The following is a 26,838-nucleotide window of genomic DNA, read 5'->3' as shown; positions in this document are numbered from 1 at the left end:
AATGACCCAGTGGCCGAGCTCAGTCCGGCTCGGCAGAGGGTGAACGAGCCGAGGCGACGTCGTGCTCTGCTTAAGAAGCGGTGTTATTTTCCTGCTTCATAAGAAGCGTCCAATGTGTTTTTACGCTTTCTCCGAGACATGTAACGTCGCTAAGTTGTTAGCGCCGCGCGCTAAAGAAACCCTGCGTTCCTCTTCGGAACGAAAACCTCGTTGTCGCTCTCAGCCGCGGCCGAAGCCATGTTTGTTCACACACAGGTGAAAACAAGCAGGGCACTAATATATTACTATGACTCACTCTGATTGGTTAAGGGTCAAACAAAGGCGTGTCATTCGCCTGGGGTAAGTTCCCTTTTCATTCAGAGGCAGAAATTCAACAGCAGAGCTGTGAATCGTGATAAAAAGGTCTCTCAAAAATGACAGACCGTCAGATGTGTAGATCGTAAAACGGTCTAAAATCGTCATATCGCCCAGCCCTACGCATCTGCAGCAATGAGTGTTGTACTGGTCTGTAGTCTGAGCCAGAAGGCGGAGCTCCCGACTTGCCATTGCGGATGGTAAATCGGAAACAAGTGGTCAAAATTAGTTTTCTCTGCAGGTTTCTCCCATAGAGATAGGGTGAGAAGCTCAGTCATCTGGGAGAGGCTCAGAGTAGATCCACTGCTCCTTCACAACAAGTGGAACCAGGTGAGTTGGCTTGGGCATCTAGTTTGGATGCCTCCTGGACGCTTCCCTGGTGAGGTTTTCCGGGCACGTCCATACGGGAGGAGACCCAAAGGAAGATCCAGGACATGCTGGAGGAAGACTGTCTCTTGGGTGGCCAGGGAAAGACTTGGGATTCCCCCCAGAGAAGCTGGCTTGAGTGGCTGAGGAGAGTGAAGTCTGGGCTTCCCTGCTTAAGCCTGGTTTATGCTTCTCCGTCAGCTCCGCAAGGGACAGACACGCACGGATTGACGGAAGTGTTTTGCTCTCATACTTCTCCGTCTCCTGGAGAGTGTTGCAAAGCAATTGCCCGGCAGGACCACAGAGGGCGTAGCGCTGTTCTGTGGTATCATGTCATGTATCGGTCCAAGATAGTGTGTTTATATTGTGTTTTTTGTGTATATAAGAGACTTTTAACACGGACATATTTGTCTCTCATTCTCCCACCTCTTCATGCGCTCCCCACCTCTAAACCCACGTTTCCTGTCATTTCCGTCCACAAATAAAACGCTTGCTGCGCATCTTTTCACTCCTCCAGTCACGGGAGAATTAAACGTTCATATTTTTAGAGTTTTTTCGCGAGGTATTCTTCAAGCTTTTCCGTGTCTGCCGCTAGTTATCCTCGGCTCTCTGCAATGGCGGCGCTGTAAACAACAACGGCGTCCTGACCAATCACAAGCTTGCATAATCCGTCTCGTTTGACGGATGTTTAAAAAAGTGGGCTCGACTCCGTACGTACTTGCGTGCCTGCCGGAGCCCTACGCAAGAACGGATAATGGCGTTGCGTGTTTCAGCACTGACGCAGACGGAGAAGCATAAATCAGGCTTTAGACTGCTGCAACCGCAACCCGAATCCACTCAAGCAAAAGAAAATGGATGTATGCATGGATGGAGATGATCATGCATGGCTCGTGAGATTTGGGCACGATAAAGACTTGACAGGACACCCTCCCTCTAGACCCGGCTCCAGAAAGGCCAGGACAACCATGATGGAGGCAGTGGAAGTATGCGATGAGAGAAGGTTCCAGGAGCATTCCTCTGGTCCAAACCCCTGCCAGTCCATCAGGCACTGAAAACCTCTGCTCTGGGGGGCGTGAGTCAAGGAGTTGATGGACATTTTAAATTGGTCTATCATCTAGAACAGTGGTTCCTAACCTGGGGGTCCCGACCCCCACAAGGGGGCGCCAAAGCCTCTCAGTGGGTCGCCAGGACCTCTTGACTTTAAGGGGTTAAAACTTTAGGGCTGCAACTAACGATTATTTTCATAATCGATTAATCTGTCGATTATTTTTTCGATTAATCGATTAATCAGTTCGTTATTGTTTAGCTATTTAACCTATACAAGTGATGGATGCATTTCAGTTAAGAAAAAAAATATAAGAAAAGTGTGCAGTTGACTGCAATCTATTTTATTGCACATGAACAGTCAGCAGTATAAAATGAGCTAAACAGTGCAAAATATCAGTCCAGAATAATTTTTTAGCATTAGCTGGAAGCCTGCTCCTTCCACCATGGGTAGTGGCCTCATGTCTTTTACCAGCATGTTTAGAATAGAGTTTGTAAGTGGTATGAATTGCTGGGGGGTGAGTGTCTTGTTCCCCATGTAGTTGTCCATCGTTGCTTGTTTTTTTCTGCATAAGAAACACAAATAGACTGAAATAAGTACACATATAAAATAAAGCAGCACACACACTACAACACTAAATCAATATTATATTATTTGAATTAATTAACAATATACAGTGATCATTTATTTTGAGGATTACGTTCTACAAAATAGCCCGCAACAGGAGATATTCAGAAAAAAAGTCTAATTTTTTTTACTATTAAAAAGCTCTGAGTAAGAAGCTCATGAGGTTTTTACTTTGAGTCGGGAGTGTTTAAATTAGCTAGAAAATGTGAAAAATGTTTATTTTGTGTAATACTGTTTAAGAAACATGATAAAAATGTGTTGTGCGGCGTTTTACAGTGTTAGACAGTAAAACAGCCTTTTAATAGTAAAAAATGACTTTTTCTGAATTTCTCCTGTATTTATAAATTGAAAGCGTACAACTATGCCGCGTTATATTCACCTGGACACAGCTCGTCTGTATATTTTTCTCCGCGGAGTTGTCCTTTTTTGAATGAGGAACATGGTTATGGGTTTGTGCCGTTTTTCTCTTAACCAGAACATTCTTATAAACAGACGTGCTAAATTTGGCAAGCGCATGACACACAACACGGAGGAGATTCACGATTGCATCTAGTCAATCAGAAGTAGAACACAGTAGACTGACGCGGCAAAAAAACATGTTTAACATCCACTATAACGATCTCAGCTAAAACACTAAGTCCAGCTTGTTTATTTTCTGTTACTTACCGGGCTAGCTCTTCCAAATGACGGCTCACTTGACCGCGGTGCTTTTCCTCTGCTGCATCAGCCCCCACATGTTTTCGTCTCAAATGTTCACTTAGGGACATCGTGCTTCCGTGCCATGCTAGATGGATTTTGCATATTTTGCAGGTCACCCGTCTTTTCAAGGCATCTAGAGTGAAGTCCGGGGTTTCTCTTCAGTTTTGTCGCTTCTATTTTTCTTCCGTATTTCTTCTTGTTCCGCCATCTCTCACAGCAAGATGAGCGTCAGTAACGTGATACGTCATGAAAACCGAGGGCACTCATTGGCTCATTTCTTCTTCTACGGCTCCACTGGTAGATCAGTGGCTCATTACTGCCACACACTGGCGGCAAATTTAACAGATTGTAACCGATGTCAGATTGTGGTCAAAATAGACTTTATGCGGTAAAATATGATTATTAAAAAACTAATCGATGACTAAAAAAGTTGTTAACTATTTTAATAATCGATTATAATCGATTAAATCGATTAGTTGTTTCAGCTCTATAAAACTTCATTTATTACTTGTTTATAGCCTACATTTTGCTCACATATTTTTTTTCATGAGTGAAAAGTTTACTGATATTAAGACAGGAAATAATTAGTACAGAAAAAGTAACACACTTTTAAGAACATTTTGCTCAGCTCACTGTTTTATTTTCAAGTGTCAAAAGTTCATTAAAGATGGGACTGGTTGATTAATCACAGCCTTTACAGTAAATAATCTAGTATAAACAGTAATATACACATTTAAGTACATTTTGCTCAGTGTATTTTTATGTGTCAAACGTTTATTGAAAGGAATGATTGATTTATCAGTGTTTGCAAGAAACAACGTGTTCAGAAAAGTAATACAAACTGTCAAGCACATTATGCTCTGTTTGGTTTTGTTAATGACTTTGTTCTGTACTGGAGCCTACTATTACTGTAATCTATTGAATCAAAGCATATTAAAATGTGCTTGAACAATTTTATCATTTCTTAATAATGTTTGTACTGGAAGAGAGAATGGGAGGGGGTTGTCAAAAATTTTACTGGTAAAAAACGGGGTCCCTTGGGAAAAAGGTTGGGAACCACTGATCTAGAACCCTGGGAAGCAGAGGCTGAGTAGTGGGGAGGAAAGGGGCTGACCTGGGAGATAAAAGACCCTGCTCCGATGTCAGAGGCATCAACTTCCACTGTGTAGGACTTGGAAGGAACTGGATGGAGCTGAATAAGTGCTTAAAGGGGACAAAGAATGCAGTTTATCAGCAATCTAAAACACTGCTTTGAATCTCTAAGAAGCATAAGAATTTTTCTTTTGGCTTTCATCTGTCCCAGGAGCCCTGATACAGGCCATTCTAAACCCCCCAAATCAGCCTTGCTGTGAAAAGAGCTGTTTACCCCTCCCACTTTGCCATGACATGAATATGCGAATGAGCTACTTGCTGATTGGTTGGTTTAAACCAGAAGGCCTCGGACACTGGACACTACGGACTGGAGGAGGAAGGGCTCCACAATATGACATTTTAATAAGAGGTTTCTCAGAAAAGAAGTTTTTCTCTGGCATTTTTAAACTTTCTAATTTACATAAAACGTAGGTCACACATGGCTTTGACTTTTTGGCATGCTATTTTTGACCACCCAAGCTGTCGTTTATTCACAAACAAGGGTCGTGAAACAAACGTTTGGCCTCTGGGGGTAAGGCAAACATGCGGGACTGGTTGGCAGGTCTGTTCAGTGAGGTAAGGAGGGCCACCATCGTACTGCAATTGCAAATTAAGTGGCGGTAGAAGTTACCAAAGACGAGAAAGGATTTAAGTTGCTTGAGGGAAGAGGATAGAGGCCACTCTGTTACTGCGGACACTTTCTGAGGGTCCATCAATATCCCCTTGGATGAAATGACATTACACAGTAAGGTCACAGAGTGGTGTTGGAAGAACACTTCTCCAGTTTACAGTAGAGGCGGTTAATGAGTAGACACTGAAGGACAGCCCAGGGACAAGCTGGATGTTAGGGCTGAAACAAATCTTTAAACTTTTAGAATGGTTTGATTCATTAAATTGTTGGTTAACGATTTTACTAATTTGAAGCTTTGTTAAATGTGCAAACCACAGTCTGAACACATTTTACTGGCACACATTGTAGTAATGTAGGTGCTGTGGAGGAAAATAAAGAAACCAGCAAAAACACAAACCATTGTAAAAGGCAGAAAAGGTCCAAAGTTTGGGATCAAGCTTTAAACTATGAGCAGAATTGCTAATGCTAAGTTAGCACATAGCATGCTAACAATCAAGTGGGGTTCAGAAAAAATGCGATGGTTGTGAATGACTAAACCCTACAAGCAGAAGAAACATCTCCATCATCCATAGTTGTGGATGTCTGCAGCGGTGCAGGGCAGAGATGCTGCAGTTACCTGGAGTCTGGGTTGTTGGTATGATTCTGCTCCGCAAATCACAGCATTTATATGGCAAGCAGTTGTAGCATGTAATTCACAAACGCTTATTTATTTGAAAACAATTTAGACTGGATTATGTTGCCAACCCATAAATAATGCAATAGATATGGCACAATTACGTTGTTACCAGTAGAAATTAAATGTTATTAGCATTTCAAGCTGTGAAACTCTATCCAACCCCCCCCCCCCGCCTTCAGATTGTGGTCTCTAGCGAGGTCATTACGTTGAAGGAACTCTCTGCTCTCTGTGCTTCCCCATGACCTCCCTCCCACCTGCGGATTCAGTTGGTTGAGCATCACACAGGCAGCCCCCGCTGAGGAAACCAGGATCCCAGCCCCTCCCTCCTACCTACCGGGTCTCATGTTGTGAACTGTGACGTTCGTGCTTACATGTCGGGTGTTTTTTTGTTGCATTAGAGTGCTACACCCTGCTGGTGTAACCCTGTTAATGCCTTTTTTTTCTCCCTCCCCTGAACTTTCCTTATGTATTCCCTCATTCATCTACAAAAGGAGCGCCGTCATGGCTGCTCCCATGGTCTGCCTGTATCTGTCCTGTCTATATGTGTGTGTAACCTTGGTCAGGTTGTACTATGGAGTCAAGTTCCTATGCTCTGATCTGGAGCACTGGCAATTAAAAAAAAAAAATTCATTCTGATTCTGAAGTAGCTTACTACTGAACATGTTAATGAAATAATTACCTTCTATTGAGCATATGCAGATATATTTAGATATGTTATTTTGACTAAAATGAGTAAAATTAACACAAACCTAAAATATTAATGAAATATAAGTAAAAATTGGTTCCATAAAATATTTACAAACTACAATTATCAGCTGAGATAGAGGGAACTAGATTACACAAATTTAATACATGTTATTGAGCCTTTTATAATTTTGTTGTTTTAATTTTATATTTTTAGAAGCCGACCACCGTCTGATTTCACGTAAAACATCATAAAATAGAAAATTCAATTAATCAATGGATGTTTCGATAGAATATTCAAATACTAAAATATTCAATAGTTGCAGCTCTTCTGAACGTTGTCCACCTCTGACTTGGAATAAACAAGGGTGTCATTCAAATAAACAAACACCAAATGGCCCAGCATATCCAGGAGAACGTCACTGATAAGACGCTGGAACACAGCGGAGCTGTTGCAGAGGTCAAAGGGCATGGTGAGGCACTCTGGGCCATTGCCATCTGTACCTGGTCGGCCCGGCCCGGATAGCATATCTTGGTGGCCTGCCTGTTTTCAGGGTGCAACAAGACTGTTTTTCAGCCCTCTTTCTGAGGTGGTCTGCTTCAGGCTGACCAGGGCCAACACACCCACTGCTGACAGCAAATTCACACCTTCCATTACAGCAAGCCTCTGATTGGTGGGTAGAATCCGCCCACATGGGCTTAAGGCATGCTCAATTCATTATCATTCATTATCATGCTGATTACCTAGAAGCTGAAAATGTCTCTGACTGCATTCCTTGCATACCTATGCAAGGGTGTGTGGAATCAACTGGGCCAGGCTGGGGCCGACTGGAGCTATCCGGGCAGGGCCGACCAGGTACAGACGGGAATGGCCCACTAGTGTCCTGTCAGGGTGGTGAATGCGAAGGCAAAGTTTGCAAACCAAGTTGAAGGCATTCTGTAGGACCAGCCAAGTGAAGGTGGTGGCCTGGAAGACTGAGTCCAGCACTGTGTTGAGCAGAGGGAGCAAGTGTCTGTCTTTAACTGTGACCAGGTCCAGCCCTTGATAATCAATAGTAAAAATAATCACAAAAAAAAGAAACCCGTAGAGATATTGCGATAACAATATATTTGCTATATATTGTGTAGTGCTAGCTGATACCGGTATTGATGCTGATATATTGTGCATCCCTAGTTGATAGTCATGTCATAGGGCGTCTAGGGTGGTAACAAGGTGGCCTGGGTCTTGCTGAAGGCCTTAGCCAAGTCTTGGTAGGTAGGCGGTCTCCCATCGATAGAGATGGAGGGAGAAGGAGGACCTCGGGTGGTACACAGCAGGGGTGCAACAGGTCATCACTGATCTGTGATCCATTCAGATCTCTCTCTAAGGTTCGGCATGCATGTGCTCAGAGAACTGGTCACGTGAAGGGCCGAAGCATCACTGTTCACTCCAAATGAGAAAAACACAGTGGTGGTCATGGTGGGGGAGGAGAAGAGGAGCTTAAAAAAATCACCTGCATTGTTTAAGTCGAATGTACGGGAGCATTTTGGTTGCCCTGTAAAATATAATGATAATACTAATGGCAATAATAATGTGTTCCTGCAGCATGGGTTCATCTTGCACGTTGGGCTTGGCAGCAGATCTCAGATGGCAAAAAGTCCATGGTGGAGGAGGTCTGAAGTTTGATGGATAGCTCTGCTCAGAGGAGGGTCTGTAGCCCTTCTCTGGGCAGAACTATCTATCACTGGAGCACAGGGGGTACTTTCACACCTTCTGGTTGGAGCACTCTGTCTGACCATTGGTCTCAGGGTGGTATCTGGGAAAGAGACTGGCTGGGGGGCTTGAGAGAATTGTTGGGAATGGTGATGGATGAGTTGGACCGGGAGCAGGAAGCAAGCTGGTCTTGACTACCCGGGTGAGACTCTTCTGAGGTTCATCTGGCTTGGTTGTTTCCCAGCTGAAGCTGGAGATTTCAGTCTCCTGACTACCCACAGTATGTGCAAAGCATACCTCTCGGTGGTCCCATTCTTTCGGTGGTGGGTGGCCCAGCTACACGGATTTGTCCTGCACATTGGGCTCGGCGTGAGCAGTGATTGGGACTTGGACTGGCAGAAGGAGGCAGAAGGAATGTGCAGGCCAAGGCGGTATGAGCGGCAACTTTATTGAAAATGAAAGTAAACGTGGGCGTTAAGTTTCGCTTTTGTAAACAGAACCATCTGAGATGATGAACTGGAGCAGTTCAGCACTCTAGGAGCTTCTCTCTGAGAAGCCCCCTTCAGACAGGCCATGAAAAACGGAAATGTTCCGGGCTCTGTCCGTAAGACCTTTGTGTCTGAATACAAACATCCGGATAACGCGTTCCGGAATTTTACCGGACGAAGCCCCTAGTAACAGGTCCGGACTTGTTACGGACAGGGTGGCTGATTCAGACTGGTGAGGTAAAGTTCCGGACAAGGGGGAGGGGGAGGAGGAGGGGGCCGGGGGACGCTGTGCGCACCTAGATAGCCCGCTCCTGTAGCATGCGGCGAACCACGGCAGCTCGCCTCCTACGGTGTTGCAAGTCCGAGCAACCAGTCAAGGCTTAGAAACAGTGGTCAGAGACAAGGGTCACACAAGGGTCAAGAGGACAAGAGTTCAGGACTTGCTGGTGAGGACAGAACTAGGCAAAGGGTCAAAAGACAGGCTGGCTTCTGTGGATCCACCCATGGACACACCCCTGGGCCCGCCCCTAACTCCACCTCTGGCGGGAAAAGAAGGACTGGCATGGAGTGAGAAAAAGTCCAACTGAACCCAGGAGCTCTCAGGAATGCTGAAAGAAGATCTACAATTTGCTACCAATATGAAGATTTATGACCTGTGCTCTCATTCCAGGAGTGCAGCATGTAACTTTTGTGCCCTCATGTGAATACTGCATGTAGTGAAATGATACTAAATGTCTTATGTAGAGCTAAAAAAGTGTATTTGGTAAATGACCCCTTGACCTAAACTGTCAGGAGAGAATGACTTGTGACTCTTACATTGTTTAGAGCAGTCTCAGAAGTGATATAAAAGGATGCAGCTCAGATCGAGCGGGGCTTGGTTCTTGGGGAGATTCTGAGAAGACAAGAGTTGGTGTAAACTAACTCTTATTTAATCATTTTGAACTAATTCCTCCGTGGGGGATAGTAGTTGTTTTTCACTTTACCCATTTTTGTATTTTGATTTTGTAATAAAACTTTTTTAAAAAAGAAACATAATCCTGATTCTTTCAGGTTTTCTCTAAAGCTTCACGTTTGGGGCCCTGGCCATAATTGCACAGAGGTAAGCATGTCGAAGATCGGTCTCTGAATTATCAGGACTTACTTTACAGTTTATAACAGAATAATATAAAGAAACCTTAAGATAAGGGAAGTTTTAACTTCCCCCTCCTTGCGAGTAACGAGTTGTCTTAAGGGCGATAAAAGCAAAATATTCGAGGTTATTTTGGCTCTGATTGCAGGTTGAAAAAGTCTCTAATCAGCTGGAAGGTTGGATTAATAAATAAATTGATAAACTTATGATAGCCTGATCAACTAGCATAAATCATTTTATAGTTACCAACCTCCCACATAAGCTGTTAGAGGCGCAATTAATTCCGGGTAATCCAAACAATTGCTGAGAGGCTTGGCTTGCCTCCAGACTTCTCTCTAGTATCTTAACCAAAAGGTAACGAGTTTAAAAGAAGTGTAGCACTCTGGGGCTGGCTATTCGTGCAAGTCATTTCACCTTTAAAATAAAAGACAAGATTCTAATTAGATAGTCCAAACCCGGATCTAGTACAATTATACTCGTCGATACACCCCCGAACCCTGATGGATGCACCGTCTCATAAGTTCTAACGGAACTGGGTTTTAAAGGAACCGGTAAATGGGACGGGCACACGACATGGCGCCTGCAACGTGGGGCTAATCGGCGAAGGTTCAAATATTAGATACCGGACTATTCGACGTAGAACTATGTCTTTTAGGCTGATAAAAGCTTACGCACTATGGACCTGATACGCTTATAACCTTGGAGCGAAAACCGCACCAATTTCTCGAAAAGGAAAGAAATTTGGGAGAACGGACGATTAACTCAAAGAGGTATAAAGAAATCACGGCTTTCCGACGTAAGAAAAGCCAAGGATAAAAGCTAGGCAAAAAATAAAAAGGAATAAAGAATAAGAATAAAGAATAAGACGTGAAAACGAATAAAAATAAAACAAATAATAAAAAAGAGAAACTTTCAACCAGCCATGGCAGATAGATCTTTAACGGTAAAACCGGAAAATGTTCTCCTTAATGTGAGATTTGTCACCGGAGAAATAGCGACATTTCAAGGTGAACCACAAAGCGTTTTAGCAGTATCCTGTAACCGGAGCTTTCAGAACAAGGCCGAAACGGCTCAAGCCGCAGCGGAGCGCTGTCCGAATGCTGAAACTCAAGTAACGAATAATCATGTATTTCCGTTAGTGGGTGATTTGGTGATTCTAGCAGAACAACAAAATGATCCTGTTTTTAATCAGATAGCGTGGTGTTGTTGGGAAAATCCAGCGAAACTCCCCACGGGCGAGCAGTATGAGATCCTTCTGGGATTGCTTGAGCAAATACCAACTGGACCGGAACCTTTAGTTCTCACTCCATTTGGAGTCGGGCAGTACCGATGTGATCAGGGAGCGATGTACTCTGCTATGGCGGAGTTCGTGGTTCAACGGGCTAATAGTAGAACAATTTACTTCTTATCTAGAAGCAAAAATGAGGCAATTCAAATGAGACAGGCGTTATGTAACCGACTGGGGATCACGGAGCTCCAAGCGGAAATGTACCGGAGACGAGCTGCAGTTGAAATGTCGGCCTCCTGGGATGAAGTCCAATCGGTTCCGACCGCGCCCCCTTTGTATCCAGCGCTCCGCGGGGAATTCCCTGTGAGCCCCGGTTCCGAGAGCGGATTTCCTCCACCCCCACCGAACCCGCCTGACGCGGTTCGGCCGGCGCAGTGGAACCCGTTTCTACATGTACAAACCCCTTCTCAGGTGCCCATGAGAGGAGCGGAGAGACCGCCCACTGAACAGCATGTTGCTGCGTGGGACAAAGACGAGACTCAGAGACGGTCAGGGGCTGAAAGGACTCCAAACCCAATTCCTTTTCCCCCGTTAGAACCGCATAGTCCCGCGGCTCCTCCGAATCATGTTATGATAGGTCAAGAACCGGTGATAATTTTATCAGGCGAGAAAATAGATGCGGAGATCCGAGAAGAAGATGTGTTGATCTTTCTGAAAGATCCACAAAGTTCTGCCAGTACTACGTCCTCCTTAAGTTCTCTGAGGAGACTTTTAGGGGCAGAAAGCAGAAGTTCTATGATCCCGCTGGTAGATCGTAATTACGAAGCTGGAGAAATTACTACTCTCTTAGACAAGCAATTAGGGAATCTGGAAGGTCGTGTCAGCGCGATTTCCATAATTAACGTAGACCCTCATAATCCCGACATCTCTTTTCACCAAGCTTGGGAGCGGGTGGTGTCAGAAGCCTTGGATTTAGGAGCGCGACGGCTAGTGTTTAAGCTTAATAACAAACCCCAGGTGTGTCGGATAACTGAAGCATATGGCGCAGGTTTAGTGATTTATTCCGAAGCCTCTAGCAGGCTAGGAGACATCCCGGTCGTAATTTTAGTGGATAAGTCAGCCTTGCCACGAGTAGAGAAGAAAGTCAAACATTGGTTTGAGGCCAGAGACAGAAGCAGCGAGAGTGAGGCTGAATCGGAGGAAGAACAGGGTTCCCAACTGGTGGTGCGTGGCACACCCAAAGGGACGCTCAGGTCAGAATGCGAATCCCATCAAAAATGCAGCACTCGGATCCCTGGAGGCAAAACACCTGAAAAAGTGAGTTGGTTATCCCCAGTTACAGCCCATGAGCAAGGTGAGAACAGAGAAAATGTAGAGCAGCAACCCCAGAGAGCAGAAAAAGGAGATGAGACAAATCCTATGGTTTATGGCATTAGAGGACTAAATAAGAAAAGCCGTCCAGTACAGATGAAATATTATGACCCTCAGGCACCTCCTAACATAGGCCCAGTTAGACCGGTTCCAGAACCAGGACGAGGCCAGTTTGCAATTAATACAGAGGGAGACCAGAATTATGCAGGAGAAGTAGCAGAAAATCCTTTTCCAGACTGGTACCCTGTAGATGGCTTCACGGCTTCAGCAATTCAAGCAGCAAAAAGTAGGGAAGAAGTCATGTTGCAACCAGGATGGGGGCAACCTTTTAAGCATGCTTATTTAGGCCAAGGATATGATTTTTATCGAGGTGGATGTATGGCTAGAGATTCGGCAGTGAAAACTCACTGCTACTCGCCGTGCAGCCCCTCCCAACCTTTGGATGTAAACCGAAGCACTCCGCAGGGAGGACAGCTTAATCCAATGCCTAAAGAGAGAATCCTAGAACAGGAATATTCCCCATATTGGCAAACTGCTCAGGAACAGTCAAGAGTAAGCTTAGGACATTTTGATCATACCATTCTGCCACAAAGAGCATCGGGTGAGACAGACGCTGGGTATGTACAGCGGCTTCAGGATCGAGGTATGACGATTGAACAACTTTCAAGTCCAGAAATTTCTCAGGTTATAGCATTAAAGAACGATCTGCGTTTAACCCCAGGTGCCTCGTTGATGTCCCTGGCGGAGAGTTCTCCCAGAGGGATTGGTGAGGATTCTGGGGAACGACGGAGGAAAGCTTTAAGCTCTGAAATCAGTACAGGAAAAGTTACATTAGCTGGGTGTTTGGGAACAATCGCAGGGCTTTCCCAAGTACAGCAGGAAAAACTTTTAGCTGATCTGCCCAGGGGATTAATGATGGCTGCGATGTGGCCTAATCTCTCCCCTGCAGAAAAAATCAGACAAGCGCAGGCGTGGGATCGCACGAGGGAATTTAAGCAGTCAAAAAACGAATTAGGACGGCAGGCCGGAAACAGATTGAAAGGTCAGATACCATCCCCTCTGCCCCCTCCACACCAACAGCAAGGGAGCCAATCAGTGAGTTCTCAACCGAGGCAACTCCCACCCAGAGCAGAACCGAATCAGAACCAGAGAACCAGGGGCCAAATGGACCCAAATGCAAGGCCGTTTTTCATGGGACCCCCCGGCTGCCCTGTGGCTCGACCCAGGAGAGCGAATCCGGAGGAGTGGGCCCGGATGACCAGAGAACAGAAGGAGAAATTGATTCAATCAATCAAAGATTGGGACGCGAAATACCACAATCAGAGAAGACCGCCACCACAAAAGTAGAAATAATTGAGGCGCTCTCATCTCATACGCATTGGGATGGGGAGTGGCTTAAAGTAAAATACGAAAATACAAAATACATTTTAGATACCGGGGCATTAATATCAGTAAAGCGTGAAAATAATCCGATGGAACAAATAGGATACAAGAATGTGATACTCGCAGACGGCTCTGTACGTAACATGGCAGTTCATAAAGATGAACAGGGAATTCTTTACATAAAAGGTGCAGAAAACTTAATTAGTTTAAAGGATTTAGTTAAAATAACGAAAGACCCAGCACTGCATGTGAGTTTTTTAGGTGAATTAGATATGGATAGTCTCATTAAAGAACAACTGGAGAAGACTAGTTTGGACCCGCACAAACTCAGAGAAATAATCCAAAAAGGTAATTGGGCTACACACAAAAATGATTGTGGCAGAGTAAAAGAACAATGCATTATTAAAGGAGCGATGCCTGCCAGGGAAAAGCAGTATCCGATCAGAGAAGGAAGAGATGAGATTAGATGTACTCTCGCTGAGCTTAAAGAAAAAGGGATAATCGAAGAGAAAGATACATTATCCACCTGTCTTCCCATTCAAGCTGTTCCTAAACCTGATGGCACCTACAGACTGGTACACAATTTAAAAGGTTTAAATAGAGTGACTCCGCACGACGTGCGTAAAACTTTTGACCCATACATGCAGCTCCGAACCATGCCTATTAAAAAATATAAAACATGCATCGATTTGGCTAACGGTTTTTGGTCTGTACCTTTAGCGCAAGAAAGTCGAGCTAAAACTGGATTTACATTTGAAGGAAAGCATTTTCAATGGTGCGTTCTACCTATGGGATGGGTAAATGCGGCGAATAAATTTCAAAGTGTCGTACAGTCATATCTGGAAGGTTTACCTGTCGTTCAATATATTGATGACATATTTTTCACGCATGATTGTGAAAGCGAACACCTGAAAACTTTGGACGAGGTGGTGACCAGACTGACATATGCAGGATTCAAACTCAACTTGAAGAAAAGCCAGCTAGGACGCACAAAAGTCACGTTCCTAGGTTTTGAGGTGTCAGATTCAGTGTCGGTACCTTTCACCTATTTGCAAAACATAACACCCCCGCATGACTTACTGACGCTGGAAGGTGTAATCGGACAGCTTCAGTACATTTCCAGCAACGTCCGTGATTTTCGAAACATCATTGATCCCATAATGTCACTTAAAAAAGGTCTCAGAACCAAAGTGGGTCAGAAACTGGTGACGCACAACCGCAAACTGAGCTCACAGGAGCGTGAGACTTACCAAGCAGTGATGGTTAAAATAGGTGCTAATCTAGTGAATCTTTCAAATAGAGAGCATCACGAACCGTTAGCTGTAAGAGTGATTGTAGGACAGGATTTCACAGAGTGTTTATTTCAGAACTATGACAGCAAGAGTCTGATAACATGTAAAGGCTATAAACTCGCACCAACAGAAACCCGTTACACGCCCAGCGAAAAGGTGCTGACCACCCTGATGAAACATAAAGATATGATGTTCGCTCTGGCCGGATCGCAAAAAATCATAATTCAATCTACTGATTATATGATTAAAGAACTTCGGAAAGATCTCCTCCCACAGGCGAGGGCTGTTTTACCCAGATGGGCAAAGTGGGAGATGTTATTGGCAAACCCGCAGATTCACGTGGAAGGAGAAACAAGACTTAAGCCTGACAGGAAAGAGGTTGTTAAAACCATAAAACCAGAGGCAGTTTACTACACTGATGGATCTAAGAAAACAGCAGATGCAGACTTCTGTAAGTGGGGGTTTGTGAGACTGCTAAAGGACAGGAAATATCAACAAGCTGGACAGACTGTCGGATCCGCTCAAACTGCAGAATTGACGGCCGTTGTCATGGCGCTTGCTGACGCGTGTAAGCTGAAGCTCAGATCAGTAAGATTGGTCACAGACTCTAAATACGTTAAAGACGGGCTGGATGATCATTTAGCATTTTGGGAAGCTAAAGATTTCCAGAAAACTGATGGAGAGAGATTGGAACACGCTGACTTGTGGACTTTAGTATCGTGTTATAAGAAAAAATTACAGATTCAGGTGACACATGTAAATAGCCATACAAATGGAAAAAGCGAGGATGAGATCGGAAACGCAGAAGTGGATGAATTAGTACAAGCTCGAGCTTTGTTTCTACCCACAGCGTTTTTACAGAACAGGAGCGCTGCAGCTGATGAAGAGCTGGTGACATTTGCGCATAAAAATTACGGACACGTAGGAGTATTACGGTTGCGTGAGATTTTCAAAAAAGAAAATATTTCTGTACCAAAGCTGAAAGAACTAACAGCACGAGTAAAAGCGACGTGTGAGTCGTGTAAAGTAAAAGGAGGGGCTCAACCCGTGATTTATGACCATTTGCCCATCATGTGTGATGTGCCGGGGGTGCATTTCAGCACGGATGTTGGTGAATGTGCCTCTAGAGGAGTGAACGGACATAAGTTCTTTTTGGTAATCAAAGATAATGGACCAGGTGATCAGAGCAAGATAATACCGCTGAAACGTGTCACAGGAAATACGGTCAGCATGGCCTTATCTCTACACCTGCCCCTCACGTGTGAGTCACTCCGTTCGGATGGAGGACCTGAATTTAAGAATGACAAAGTTTCTTGTCTGCTTGAATCGAGGGGGATAAGACACATTTTTTCTATCCCTTACGAGTCCCACACTAACAGAATAGCAGAAAGAGCAGTTAGGACGATAAAAAATCACATCCTGACTAACCTGAGCTCCCGATGGGATACACCGGAGGGAGTTTCAGAACTAAATGTGATCCTTAATATGACGAAACTGAAAAGAACTGAGAAAAAAACTAACCCGGAACACGTCTCTGTGTTACAGAAAGGTGAAAGAATTTGGGTCAAAAGAGGACCGGTTCGAAAAGGAGATTGCATTAAGCATAACGTAAGTGGTCCCTTCATAATAAAAGACGTAACTGGGAACGTGGTTTTAACTGACACTGGTTTGCGCGTTCACCCTCATCAAGTTATAAAATAACTCTGAAAAATAAAAGTAATTAATTGAAAAAAAAAATAAATAAATAAATAAATAAACATTTTTTTTTAAATTAATTACTTGATTAAAGGTCATGGCTGGGCCAAAATCTAGTGAAGAAATGACTTGTAAGATCCCAGGCACTACGGGCCTAATTTTGCTAACGAAGGGGGATTGTGTTAAAGATTGTAAAGTGGCTATGTTTCCGGGCTTCATAGAATCTGCAAATGCGTATCGTTACGCGCAATGGGGAGGCTTGAGGCCGGGAACATGCGTGATATGCGGATATCTGTGCACCCTAATTAAATGGTCGGGGCTCCGGGAGCAGAAGCCCACTCACCTGGAGAGAGGAACAGACTTGCATACAGGTGCGGTGGAGCTGTCTGCTCCCATTAAAATATGTTTTTGCGGAACCTGCTTGAGGAATAATCCAGGCATCATCTCCTGGCAGGTCTGTGAATGCACCCACAGAGGTGAAATCAAAGATGGGTGCTGTTTCACGAAGAATGGTGTTTTGACTACCTGCTTACCGACAAGCCAGCCAAGTATGTTTTTTGTAGGAGAGCTGCTCAGGAATCCTAGCCTGGTGAAGCCGGTTAGAGATTTATGGGTGGAAGCTTATCCATTTGTGTTCAAGCTCAAGACCAGAGAAAAAGGACTGGAAGAGCTTCAGGCTCGGTCCAAATTTGAGTCTATTAAGAGCTTGATATTAGGACAGCAATTTGGTACGCTGGCTGATGCATGGGAAACAGGTACACAGATTGGGGTAACTCAAGAGTATAAAGACGACAGATGGGGAACTTATCTGTCAGGGACTCTGGACTGGCATACAGGATTGTCTGTTCAGGAGCCCCCAGGGATGCGTAAGCGTGTTACATCATACCTGGTTGAGCTGAAGAGTCTGGGACCAGGGGCGGAGCGTAAGTTCATGCCTTATCAGTTAACTTTGGTAGAGGTAATAGACCTGTCGGGTCGCGTTTGCAGCTCGGCTGTTAACATAGTGACCACCCGGAGAGGAGAGACATATTGGCCTAAGATTTATGGGACTGCTCACACTAGAATGTCTCGTAGAAGGCTGGTCCCCAATCTGACTCTACCTAACTAGAGCAGGGCGCTTTCATTTCCTGCTGATTTTTATGCTTCTGTCTTACAGATGTTATCTACGCAGAAGCATAAGAGGGAAAGCAGCAGAAAACGAAAAGTGGTCAGGTATGCAACTCCGGCGGGAGTTGACCCCAAAGTTAAAAAGAGAAATGTAAATATTCCGAAAGGAAAGGATTGGATAATAAAATGGATTAAATGGGCCTTTTTTATCCTTTTCGAATTTAGCCTCATAGGATTAAGTATAGCGATTGCATATGGGGTACATGTATATCTCCGAACGTATCATGTGTCCTCAGTGACATATAACATAACTCACGGAGGACCGCAACAATTAATAGGGAATTGGAATGTATCCAAAATTAAGCTGTTATGGCCCAAAGAAGATTTTAATGAGAATATAACCACCTGCATGATAGCAACACAGATTGGATTCAAGATTTGTAGTGTAACAAGGAACAAAACTGGCTGCCTGCGCTTGCCCTGTGGAGAAAATGGATTTGACCGGATCATGGCTACACCCTCCGTGACATCATTTTCTGCAGCAGAGCAGGAGGAGAAGAATGACACGGAGTGTGGTGAGACCGGCCCATGGGCGGAGTATATGGCAGTCTTAATGGATCAGACAGGATCCACAGAGCTTGATCGATCTTGTCAGATAATATTGAGGAAAAAGAAAATCTTAAATCAAACTTCAGGTGAAGTAAGAGTTGTGGGTTTACAAATATTGCCTTAGAAATAATTTAGAATGGGGACACAACTTCACCACTTTCAAAGTGATAAAGATAGAAAGATGGTGGCCTCGTAGAATCGAATTTGGGTGTTTTCAGACCAAAGACAGTAGTTTAAGTTCCTGGCAAACAGGAAATATTACGCACTGGTATCAAAGATTATCAAGAGGGAGGGAACGAAGAGATGTTTGCCCGACCCCCCCTCCTAACACAACACTAAAATATGATTCCTTGTCCATGATAGGAGAGAGTCACATGTGGCAGAAAGTAAAAGATAATGTGATTAAATGGTTATCAAAAGTACCCCCTGCAATGTCTGATCCCCTGGCTGAGGCAGAGGAAGGTGAAGAAACCGTTCCTCTTTTTCTAGAGCCCGGTGTGCGGGGTAAGAGATCTACTTCAGACTTAGCTCGACTCTTACGTAAAGGTCATAGTGAATATGCAAATTACACAGGATATCAGAATTATATACTTCCCACTAATAGTACATATTTTAACTGGACATTTTTCTGCCTCCATAATGAGGTAGGCCTTCAGCCACAAGGATGGGAACTGCATCCAATACGACACACTCTTTATACAGAATGGGTTTATGAGGTTCCTAATTTTAAACACCCAAAAGTAGTGCAATGGATGAAAAAGGATCAATCTGATCCCACTAACTTAGATACAGGATTTCATGCATGGAATGAGGAAACTAGACTCTGTTTAACCAGGAAAGCGAATAACAGCGCTGTATGGCAAGGAGGCGAGCCACTTAGAATAAGGATCGCAGGAGCATATTATCAAAAAGGTACAGCTACTCCTGATAGTATAATTGAGGCAGACTCCATCTTCGAAGCAGTAAATGAAATGATTAGACCAACCCATAAGAAAGATTTTTATCACAGTCCCACATGGGCTAGAAATTACACCTTAATGCTTGAAGGATGTCAGGTGGAAGTCTGTAATAATACTAAAGGGTTAACTAGAAGGATGTGTATTTTTTGGTATTCACAACTATATGGATTAACAGTTGGAGGTCTGCGTCCAGACACATTAGGAGATCGAGAGTTTTTTAAACCTAGGCCTCCTTATCTAAACATAGCTACTTTAGGAACTGGAGAATTATGCTATAAAGTCTTACGTGGTTATATGCAAAGAGATATTCCAGAAGATTATAGATATTATAGAAAAGGAATGTACGAGACATATCCTATGACATACTGGTATGGAGAGGGATATAATAAGCAAAAATATGATTATTACCCCCAGGACACAAGGATTGAAGCAGAAACCTTTGAAAGAAAATTAGTGGGAACTAAAACTCTTGTGATGGAACATGGTCAACTTCGAGTTAAAACAAATTGGTTTTCTATTGATAAAACAAATACTTGGGAAGTAAATGATACAAAAACAGGAAATGGTCTTTTAGATCGTATAATGATTATGAATGATAAAGTTGGAGACTTAGTGCCACCTGGATTTACAGCGCCAGGAACGATGAAGTGGGGAGCGTTTAGTCTGGTCAATTTCAATTACCTTAACGGGTTAGGCATAGACCATCATGTGTGTTTTAATGAACCGAGAATAGGGAAAAATCCTCAACCTGAAAGATTCACAATTGACCCTGATGCACCCAAAGAGTTTCCTAACTTCAGAAATTTCCCAAATTGGGATCTGAGAAGTGGTTTTTGCTCACCATTTCGAAGATCGTTAGATCAGCAAAAAGCTGACTGGTTTGATTATTTTGCATATGGCATAAATGGCACATTACGTCATGTGAGTCTGATAGTACGTGGTGTAAATGAAATTATGAGTGACAGTGTAGTGCAGGTTTCTAATAATGTAATTCAAGGAACTTCTGATTCAATGGGCATGTTGGTAAAAGGAGTGAGAGAGCACATCATTAGGCCTGTCTGGGACGCTCTGTTCTGGCCCCTCTGCGCTCTCGGATTAATGTGTGGGGTGATTATTTTAATAATCGGTATGATTTTGGCCTGTAAAAACAACAAATGGCAGTTGACAGGAAGAAAGCTGTTAGGAGAAAGGAGAAAGGACCTGGTAGATCCAGATAAGATGGGAAGAGAGGTGTCAAGGTAGAGGGAGTATTAGCCCCCCTTCTTGTTGCTCCTGTTTAAGTGCAGGCCTCTCTGCACGGCATGTCACTTGCTCCTTAACTGTCAGTCTGTAACTTGAAGTGAACCAATGGCTCATCAAACTCACCCTGAATCTGAGCTGATTGACGCTCTGAATCTGGAGGTATGTCAGGATTTTGTAACTATTTTATCCAGTTTGTCTTTAAGATGTTGTAGACATTTCATGACTGGTGTACACTTGTTGTGAGGATTATTGTTGTAAAACTATGCCTGCAGATAGGAATTGTAGTGTGGTTCTTCCTGCAGCTTCTGATGATCTATTTTCTCCTATAATTAAGAAGTGTTTATGCAGTAATGCAGTTACTTATTGCTTCATGGAATGAGTTATATATCTCATGTGGAACATATTTTATGTTCCTTCCAGATGGACTCGATTCGGCAGAATATCATAGAGGGATTAATCCCCTCCGCAGGTCCATCAACTGTTTTCTCTCTGAATGGCGCATACTATTTGTGCACCGTGAATCGCGGGAGGGATGGATTGCCTCAGACTAAGACAATCGGGCTCCAGTGTGAACATGCTACGATGAATAAACGCTGCGTGTCTTGCAGGTTTATTCAGTACATCCAGACCAAATGGAAAAGGGATTCAAGCGGGAGACTGATCAGGAAGACGACATACTAATGTTGTCCTCCCCGGGAGTACATGCCCTGCTTGAGCAGGCCCACGACGAGGAGCTGACAACGGCGCCCTCATCTGACGTGGCTGAAGAGGTTGTATCAGTAATGACGGCAGCTTCGACATGCGTCCCGTGTCCTGATGTGATACGTGAAATCCCTATGGTCTGTCTAAGTAGTGAGCCAGCAGGCATTCCTTCCCCTGTCCGAATTGCACCTGGGAGAGAAATGAGATGGAGGATTAAATCCCAGAAGGGGTGTTACTTTGTTTGTCAAGGCAAGATTATAGATTGCTTTCAGTTTATGAATATTTTGTCTGTAAAGACTGGATGGTTCGGCCCAGAAGTCTGTAACTCTTTTGGGACCGCACCTTTGTTGGATACGAAAAATCATGTTTTGGTTTTCAGCGCCAGCTTCCCACCTCAAATGATGGGATCGCTTCCGCGTGGAGAGGCTCCGGTGATGGATTTATCTTTATTCTTTCTGGGCGAAGATCCCACAGATGGGAGAAAGCAGTTTAAAGGTTATGTAACAACCCGCAAAGGGACCTTGTGCTTACCCGTAGCTGATGATGGCATTATGATGAGAATGAGGGTTGATGTGGAGGCCACAGTTAGGTGTCTGAGTGTTCAGCCGTTCCTGAGTGAGATGGATGCTAGATTTATGAAAGCTTGCATTGCTGCTCTATCTTTTTATGGTCCTTTGCCTCAGTTCGTCCTCATGGGGGATGTTGCAAGTCCGAGCAACCAGTCAAGGCTTAGAAACAGTGGTCAGAGACAAGGGTCACACAAGGGTCAAGAGGACAAGAGTTCAGGACTTGCTGGTGAGGACAGAACTAGGCAAAGGGTCAAAAGACAGGCTGGCTTCTGTGGATCCACCCATGGACACACCCCTGGGCCCGCCCCTAACTCCACCTCTGGCGGGAAAAGAAGGACTGGCATGGAGTGAGAAAAAGTCCAACTGAACCCAGGAGCTCTCAGGAATGCTGAAAGAAGATCTACAATTTGCTACCAATATGAAGATTTATGACCTGTGCTCTCATTCCAGGAGTGCAGCATGTAACTTTTGTGCCCTCATGTGAATACTGCTTGTAGTGAAATGATACTAAATGTCTTATGTAGAGCTAAAAAAGTGTATTTGGTAAATGACCCCTTGACCTAAACTGTCAGGAGAGAATGACTTGTGACTCTTACATTGTTTAGAGCAGTCTCAGAAGTGATATAAAAGGATGCAGCTCAGATCGAGCGGGGCTTGGTTCTTGGGGAGATTCTGAGAAGACAAGAGTTGGTGTAAACTAACTCTTATTTAATCATTTTGAACTAATTCCTCCGTGGGGGATAGTAGTTGTTTTTCACTTTACCCATTTTTGTATTTTGATTTTGTAATAAAACTTTTTTGAAAAAGAAACATAATCCTGATTCTTTCAGGTTTTCTCTAAAGCTTCACGTTTGGGGCCCTGGCCATAATTGCACAGAGGTAAGCATGTCGAAGATCGGTCTCTGAATTATCAGGACTTACTTTACAGTTTATAACAGAATAATATAAAGAAACCTTAAGATAAGGGAAGTTTTAACTTCCCCCTCCTTGCGAGTAACGAGTTGTCTTAAGGGCGATAAAAGCAAAATATTCGAGGTTATTTTGGCTCTGATTGCAGGTTGAAAAAGTCTCTAATCAGCTGGAAGGTTGGATTAATAAATAAATTGATAAACTTATGATAGCCTGATCAACTAGCATAAATCATTTTATAGTTACCAACCTCCCACATAAGCTGTTAGAGGCGCAATTAATTCCGGGTAATCCAAACAATTGCTGAGAGGCTTGGCTTGCCTCCAGACTTCTCTCTAGTATCTTAACCAAAAGGTAACGAGTTTAAAAGAAGTGTAGCACTCTGGGGCTGGCTATTCGTGCAAGTCATTTCACCTTTAAAATAAAAGACAAGATTCTAATTAGATAGTCCAAACCCGGATCTAGTACAATTATACTCGTCGATACACCCCCGAACCCTGATGGATGCACCGTCTCATAAGTTCTAACGGAACTGGGTTTTAAAGGAACCGGTAAATGGGACGGGCACACGACAACGGTACCGCCTAGACGCACGACAGAGCGCTTCACACCGCTTCAGTGATTCCTTTAACCATTGAGCTTCATCATCCAGGTCTCTTATGCGTCTTCGTGTGCGCAGAATTATGCTTAAGCGCCTCGTGATTTTTATCTTGAGAGGCGCTATAGAAATGATATTTTCTTCTTCTTCTTAACATAAGTCCGATTCCCCCCACCCCACCCCCCGCTGCCGTCAGACATCTGGAACTTTTACCTGCTGTGTGAACGCAGCCGAAAGGACAAGTTCCGGTACAAAAGTGGTGTGTCCAGGGTACCTGCAGATTTAAGGGAGCCAAATTTAAGACTTTTTAAGACCTTTTTTGAGGCCCCTTTGACCAAATTTAAGCTATTTTAAAAATTAAATTTAAGTGATAATTTCCAGCTATTGCCTGGAACCGGTGCTAACCACGTCACAAACGTGGGATTAGCCATCCAGTTACCATTAAACTTGCCCTTCCCCATGGCGCAAGCTCCCACTAGCTTAACCAGCTAATGTGCTTATCTAGAAAAATAGCCCCCTTTCACACCCAACTGACTGCGTACGGTTCCGCTTACGTCAACGTCATACACAAAAAATGCTGAACACTAACTAGAAATTCACGAAATTTTTATAGAAATAAAAGAATCTTGTTTCATTGGTACCATTGGTCATTGGTAATTTAAGACCTCTGGAAACTGGATTTAAGGATTATTTGTCATTTTTAAGGACTTTTAAGGCCTTAAATTAGGAAAAGCTAATTTAAGACTTTTTAAGACTTTTTAAGGACCCGCGGATACCCTGGTGTCTGAAAACACAGTTCCGGTTAAAAACCGGATTGAATTGTCCGCAAATGTTCCAGAATGTCAGTCTGAAAAGGGCTTTAGAGCTAGAGCTCAGATCACCTGACTATTCATGAGGGGACTGTGGAAGACAGACACCTTTAGGAGTGGCTTGTTAAAAAAACTTAATGAGCGCAGCTTTGATCCCAATAAAAGCATGTCCAAGATAAACGGAAGTATCTGGCAGCAGAACCACCTATGGCTCCCTGATGCCGGCTCAGCGCTGCAGCAAATTGGCTACATTGTTTTCAAAAAACAATGCTATATTAAGGAAGGAAAATGGTCTTATGTAGCTCAGCTACAATTGGGCGTAATCAATGCTGAGCACTGCTGCCCGTTCTTGGGCCTGCCCAATCAGGAGAGAGGTCAATAATGGCACCCTGGAGGCTGATAAGGTGTACACAGAGGATGGCACTCAAATATTATTTCCAGGGTGGCCAGAAGCCCAACTGATTTTTCTTCCAGGCTGTTCCATCTCCCTGGAGACAGACCATGGATTCTGGGGAGGAGGAGTGCAGCTGAAGTGCATAGATAGACCAGGCTGGCTAGTCTGGTGTGAGCCTAAGAGAGGGCCTTAACTACGGAGTTTGACATGGTATGGAAGCATAGTGCATAAAAAAATGGACCTGAAACATAATGATAGTGCTCCTTTGCTTCTGGGGCATGTACAAAACATTCCACTTTGCTGGCGGTGGAAAGGAACTCATCCACTTTAACGACAACTAATTGCCATGTAGTACGTGTTGCAACGCTTTCACATGCAGTAGTAAGAAGGGAATTGTGAGGAAATGATGACTGATCATCTGAGTGGTGCATGAGAGTTATTTAATTGGTTGGTTGTTGTCCGCCCAATAGCGAGCAGTTGTGTCATCCGTCTCACTTTTGATTTGCCAGTGACAGACCGCGATTTGGCTGGTGCGGAGACGAAGAGGAGGCGAAAATTTGATATCAAGTTCAAAGAGAACGTGCTGATTATGCTGCAGAACACTCTGGGGAGCAGTAGGGGTTGTATGAACAAGTCACTAGTCGACTTTACTGCTCTATAGTGACTTTTTCTGCCTGTCATCGACTAGTCGCTGTCACGTGATAATGACCGGCAAGATGCAGTCCACGGAAAAGACTGCAGCCTGCTGTCAGCAGGTGACAAGCTCCTGCGCGTCGGGGGGGTGGGGGGGGGGGTGGGGGGTGGACGCACGCGCTGTGCCAGGGCGTCGGTACTGACACCCGCCGTAAAACGGACATTTAACCAAATTGTGACCTTTTCCCTCTTGCAATTTAACCTTCCCCTCACCCCCATCCTAACCTTAACCAGCTTGCGCATGCCGCACGGCCACAGTAACATTATCAAATCAGGTGTCGCCACCTCAAAAACTAATTTAACACGCGATCGTTCATGTCGGCTCATTTCCTTTAATGTTTTCTGTCTTTTATTTGCGCCTAATGTGTTTCGCTGCATCACCTTATCCTTCGGTGACGCACCGATCACTGATGCGGCCGCCAAGCAGCGAGTACTCTGCTGTTTTTGTGGTCGGTAGATCTTTTAGAACTGCAGCTCAAAGGTAACTCATAAGGTGAATATATATGAACCCAGGTAGCAGTTTCTCTTTAGGATTGAGAGGAGATGCAGGAAGATAATAAACAGACAGGACAGAAAAATAGTCAAATAAAAACAAGTTAGTTTTTGTACCTGCTGGTTGCAACAAACAGACACCATTGAAGGTCATCAGAAGTGAGGAACAAAAAATGAAATAATTATTTTAATGTTTAGAGCAGCAGGAACTCCGAGAGGCTGCAGGCGCATCAGTGAGTTTGCGGCCGCTGCGCAGGGGGAGGGGAGAGGGCTGAAGCAGAAACTACCATTGTTAAAAGAAATGTGTTTAACTTTGAAAATGAGGGCGCAATTTTAATTGTCAAAAACTCCAGCGAACCATTAGTTCAATTTGCTCAAATAGAAATAGAGGCCTGCCTGTAATTCTGGTCATCCTTCCAATAAAGGCCTGGAGCTTGATGAGCTTGAGTCAAATACAGGCCCGGGCCTGTATTAGAGGATTTACGGTATATTTAATTCATGTTCACACGTAACTTCTTTGTTATATTTAAGTACTGAATGGCACTGCGGCAGACAGACAGAATTAAAAAGAACAAAATGTTAACGAGATTTGACTGTCTGCATACACACAGCAGCTGCAAATACGTAGCTTTAGCAAACAAACATAAAATCAAATTAATTAAAACATATTCTGAAATAACTTGACTGGAAACAGCAAGAGCACATTTACTGAACGTGTCGCTCAAAAATGTTAAGTAACATGTTATAATGCTACTAAATCATTCAAACAACAAGCTGTGTAGCTAAAACAAATGTTTTAATCTGCAACGTGAGTAACTAGATTCTGTTTAGCTTTCTTACCGTACGCAATGTGAACATGCTTCTGACATCTTCCGACCAGATACCGAAGACCCCTCAACACAGCGGCCATACTTCTTTCCTCTAACTTTATGTTTGACGTAGGTCTATGTAAAAGAACTGACAAGCGGGCTGTCCAATCAGGTAAGAGATGCTGGCACGGCAGAAGTCCATTCCAGCCAATGAAATGCAGGGCAGTAGCTGAAGAAAAATGGAATCCCCGCATTCACGATTACCTTTACGGCGGTGGGAGGAACGAAATTTTACACAATTTTTTTCATCAAAAACAGAATAAAAAAAAAACAAACCTCAACTCACCCCAAAATTATTAAAAATTTCGCACGTGTTTTAAATATGCATCTACATTTTGCCTAACAGCGTTTGGATCACATACTGCTGTGTGCTGATCTCAGTACACTGGCGTAT

At 43.8% G+C, this 26,838-nt stretch overlaps 1 protein-coding gene across 1 annotated transcript in view; it reads right to left on the bottom strand.

The window, feature by feature from the left end:
- The window catches only part of hibadhb (3-hydroxyisobutyrate dehydrogenase b), a 50,536-nt gene extending 23,930 nt beyond the window's left edge, over window positions 1-26,606 (bottom strand). The window contains exon 1 of the mRNA XM_070546400.1: window positions 26,416-26,606. Coding sequence (XP_070402501.1) covers window positions 26,416-26,485 — 70 coding nt within the window. The 5' untranslated portion in view covers window positions 26,486-26,606. The remainder of the gene's footprint in view (window positions 1-26,415) is intronic.
- Window positions 26,607-26,838: the final 232 nt, after the last annotated feature.

Source organism: Nothobranchius furzeri, chromosome 17 (genome assembly GCF_043380555.1).
Source record: "Nothobranchius furzeri strain GRZ-AD chromosome 17, NfurGRZ-RIMD1, whole genome shotgun sequence".
In the NCBI taxonomy this organism is placed as follows: Eukaryota; Metazoa; Chordata; class Actinopteri; order Cyprinodontiformes; family Nothobranchiidae; genus Nothobranchius; species Nothobranchius furzeri.
This window is presented reverse-complemented; position numbering and strand designations above follow the sequence as displayed.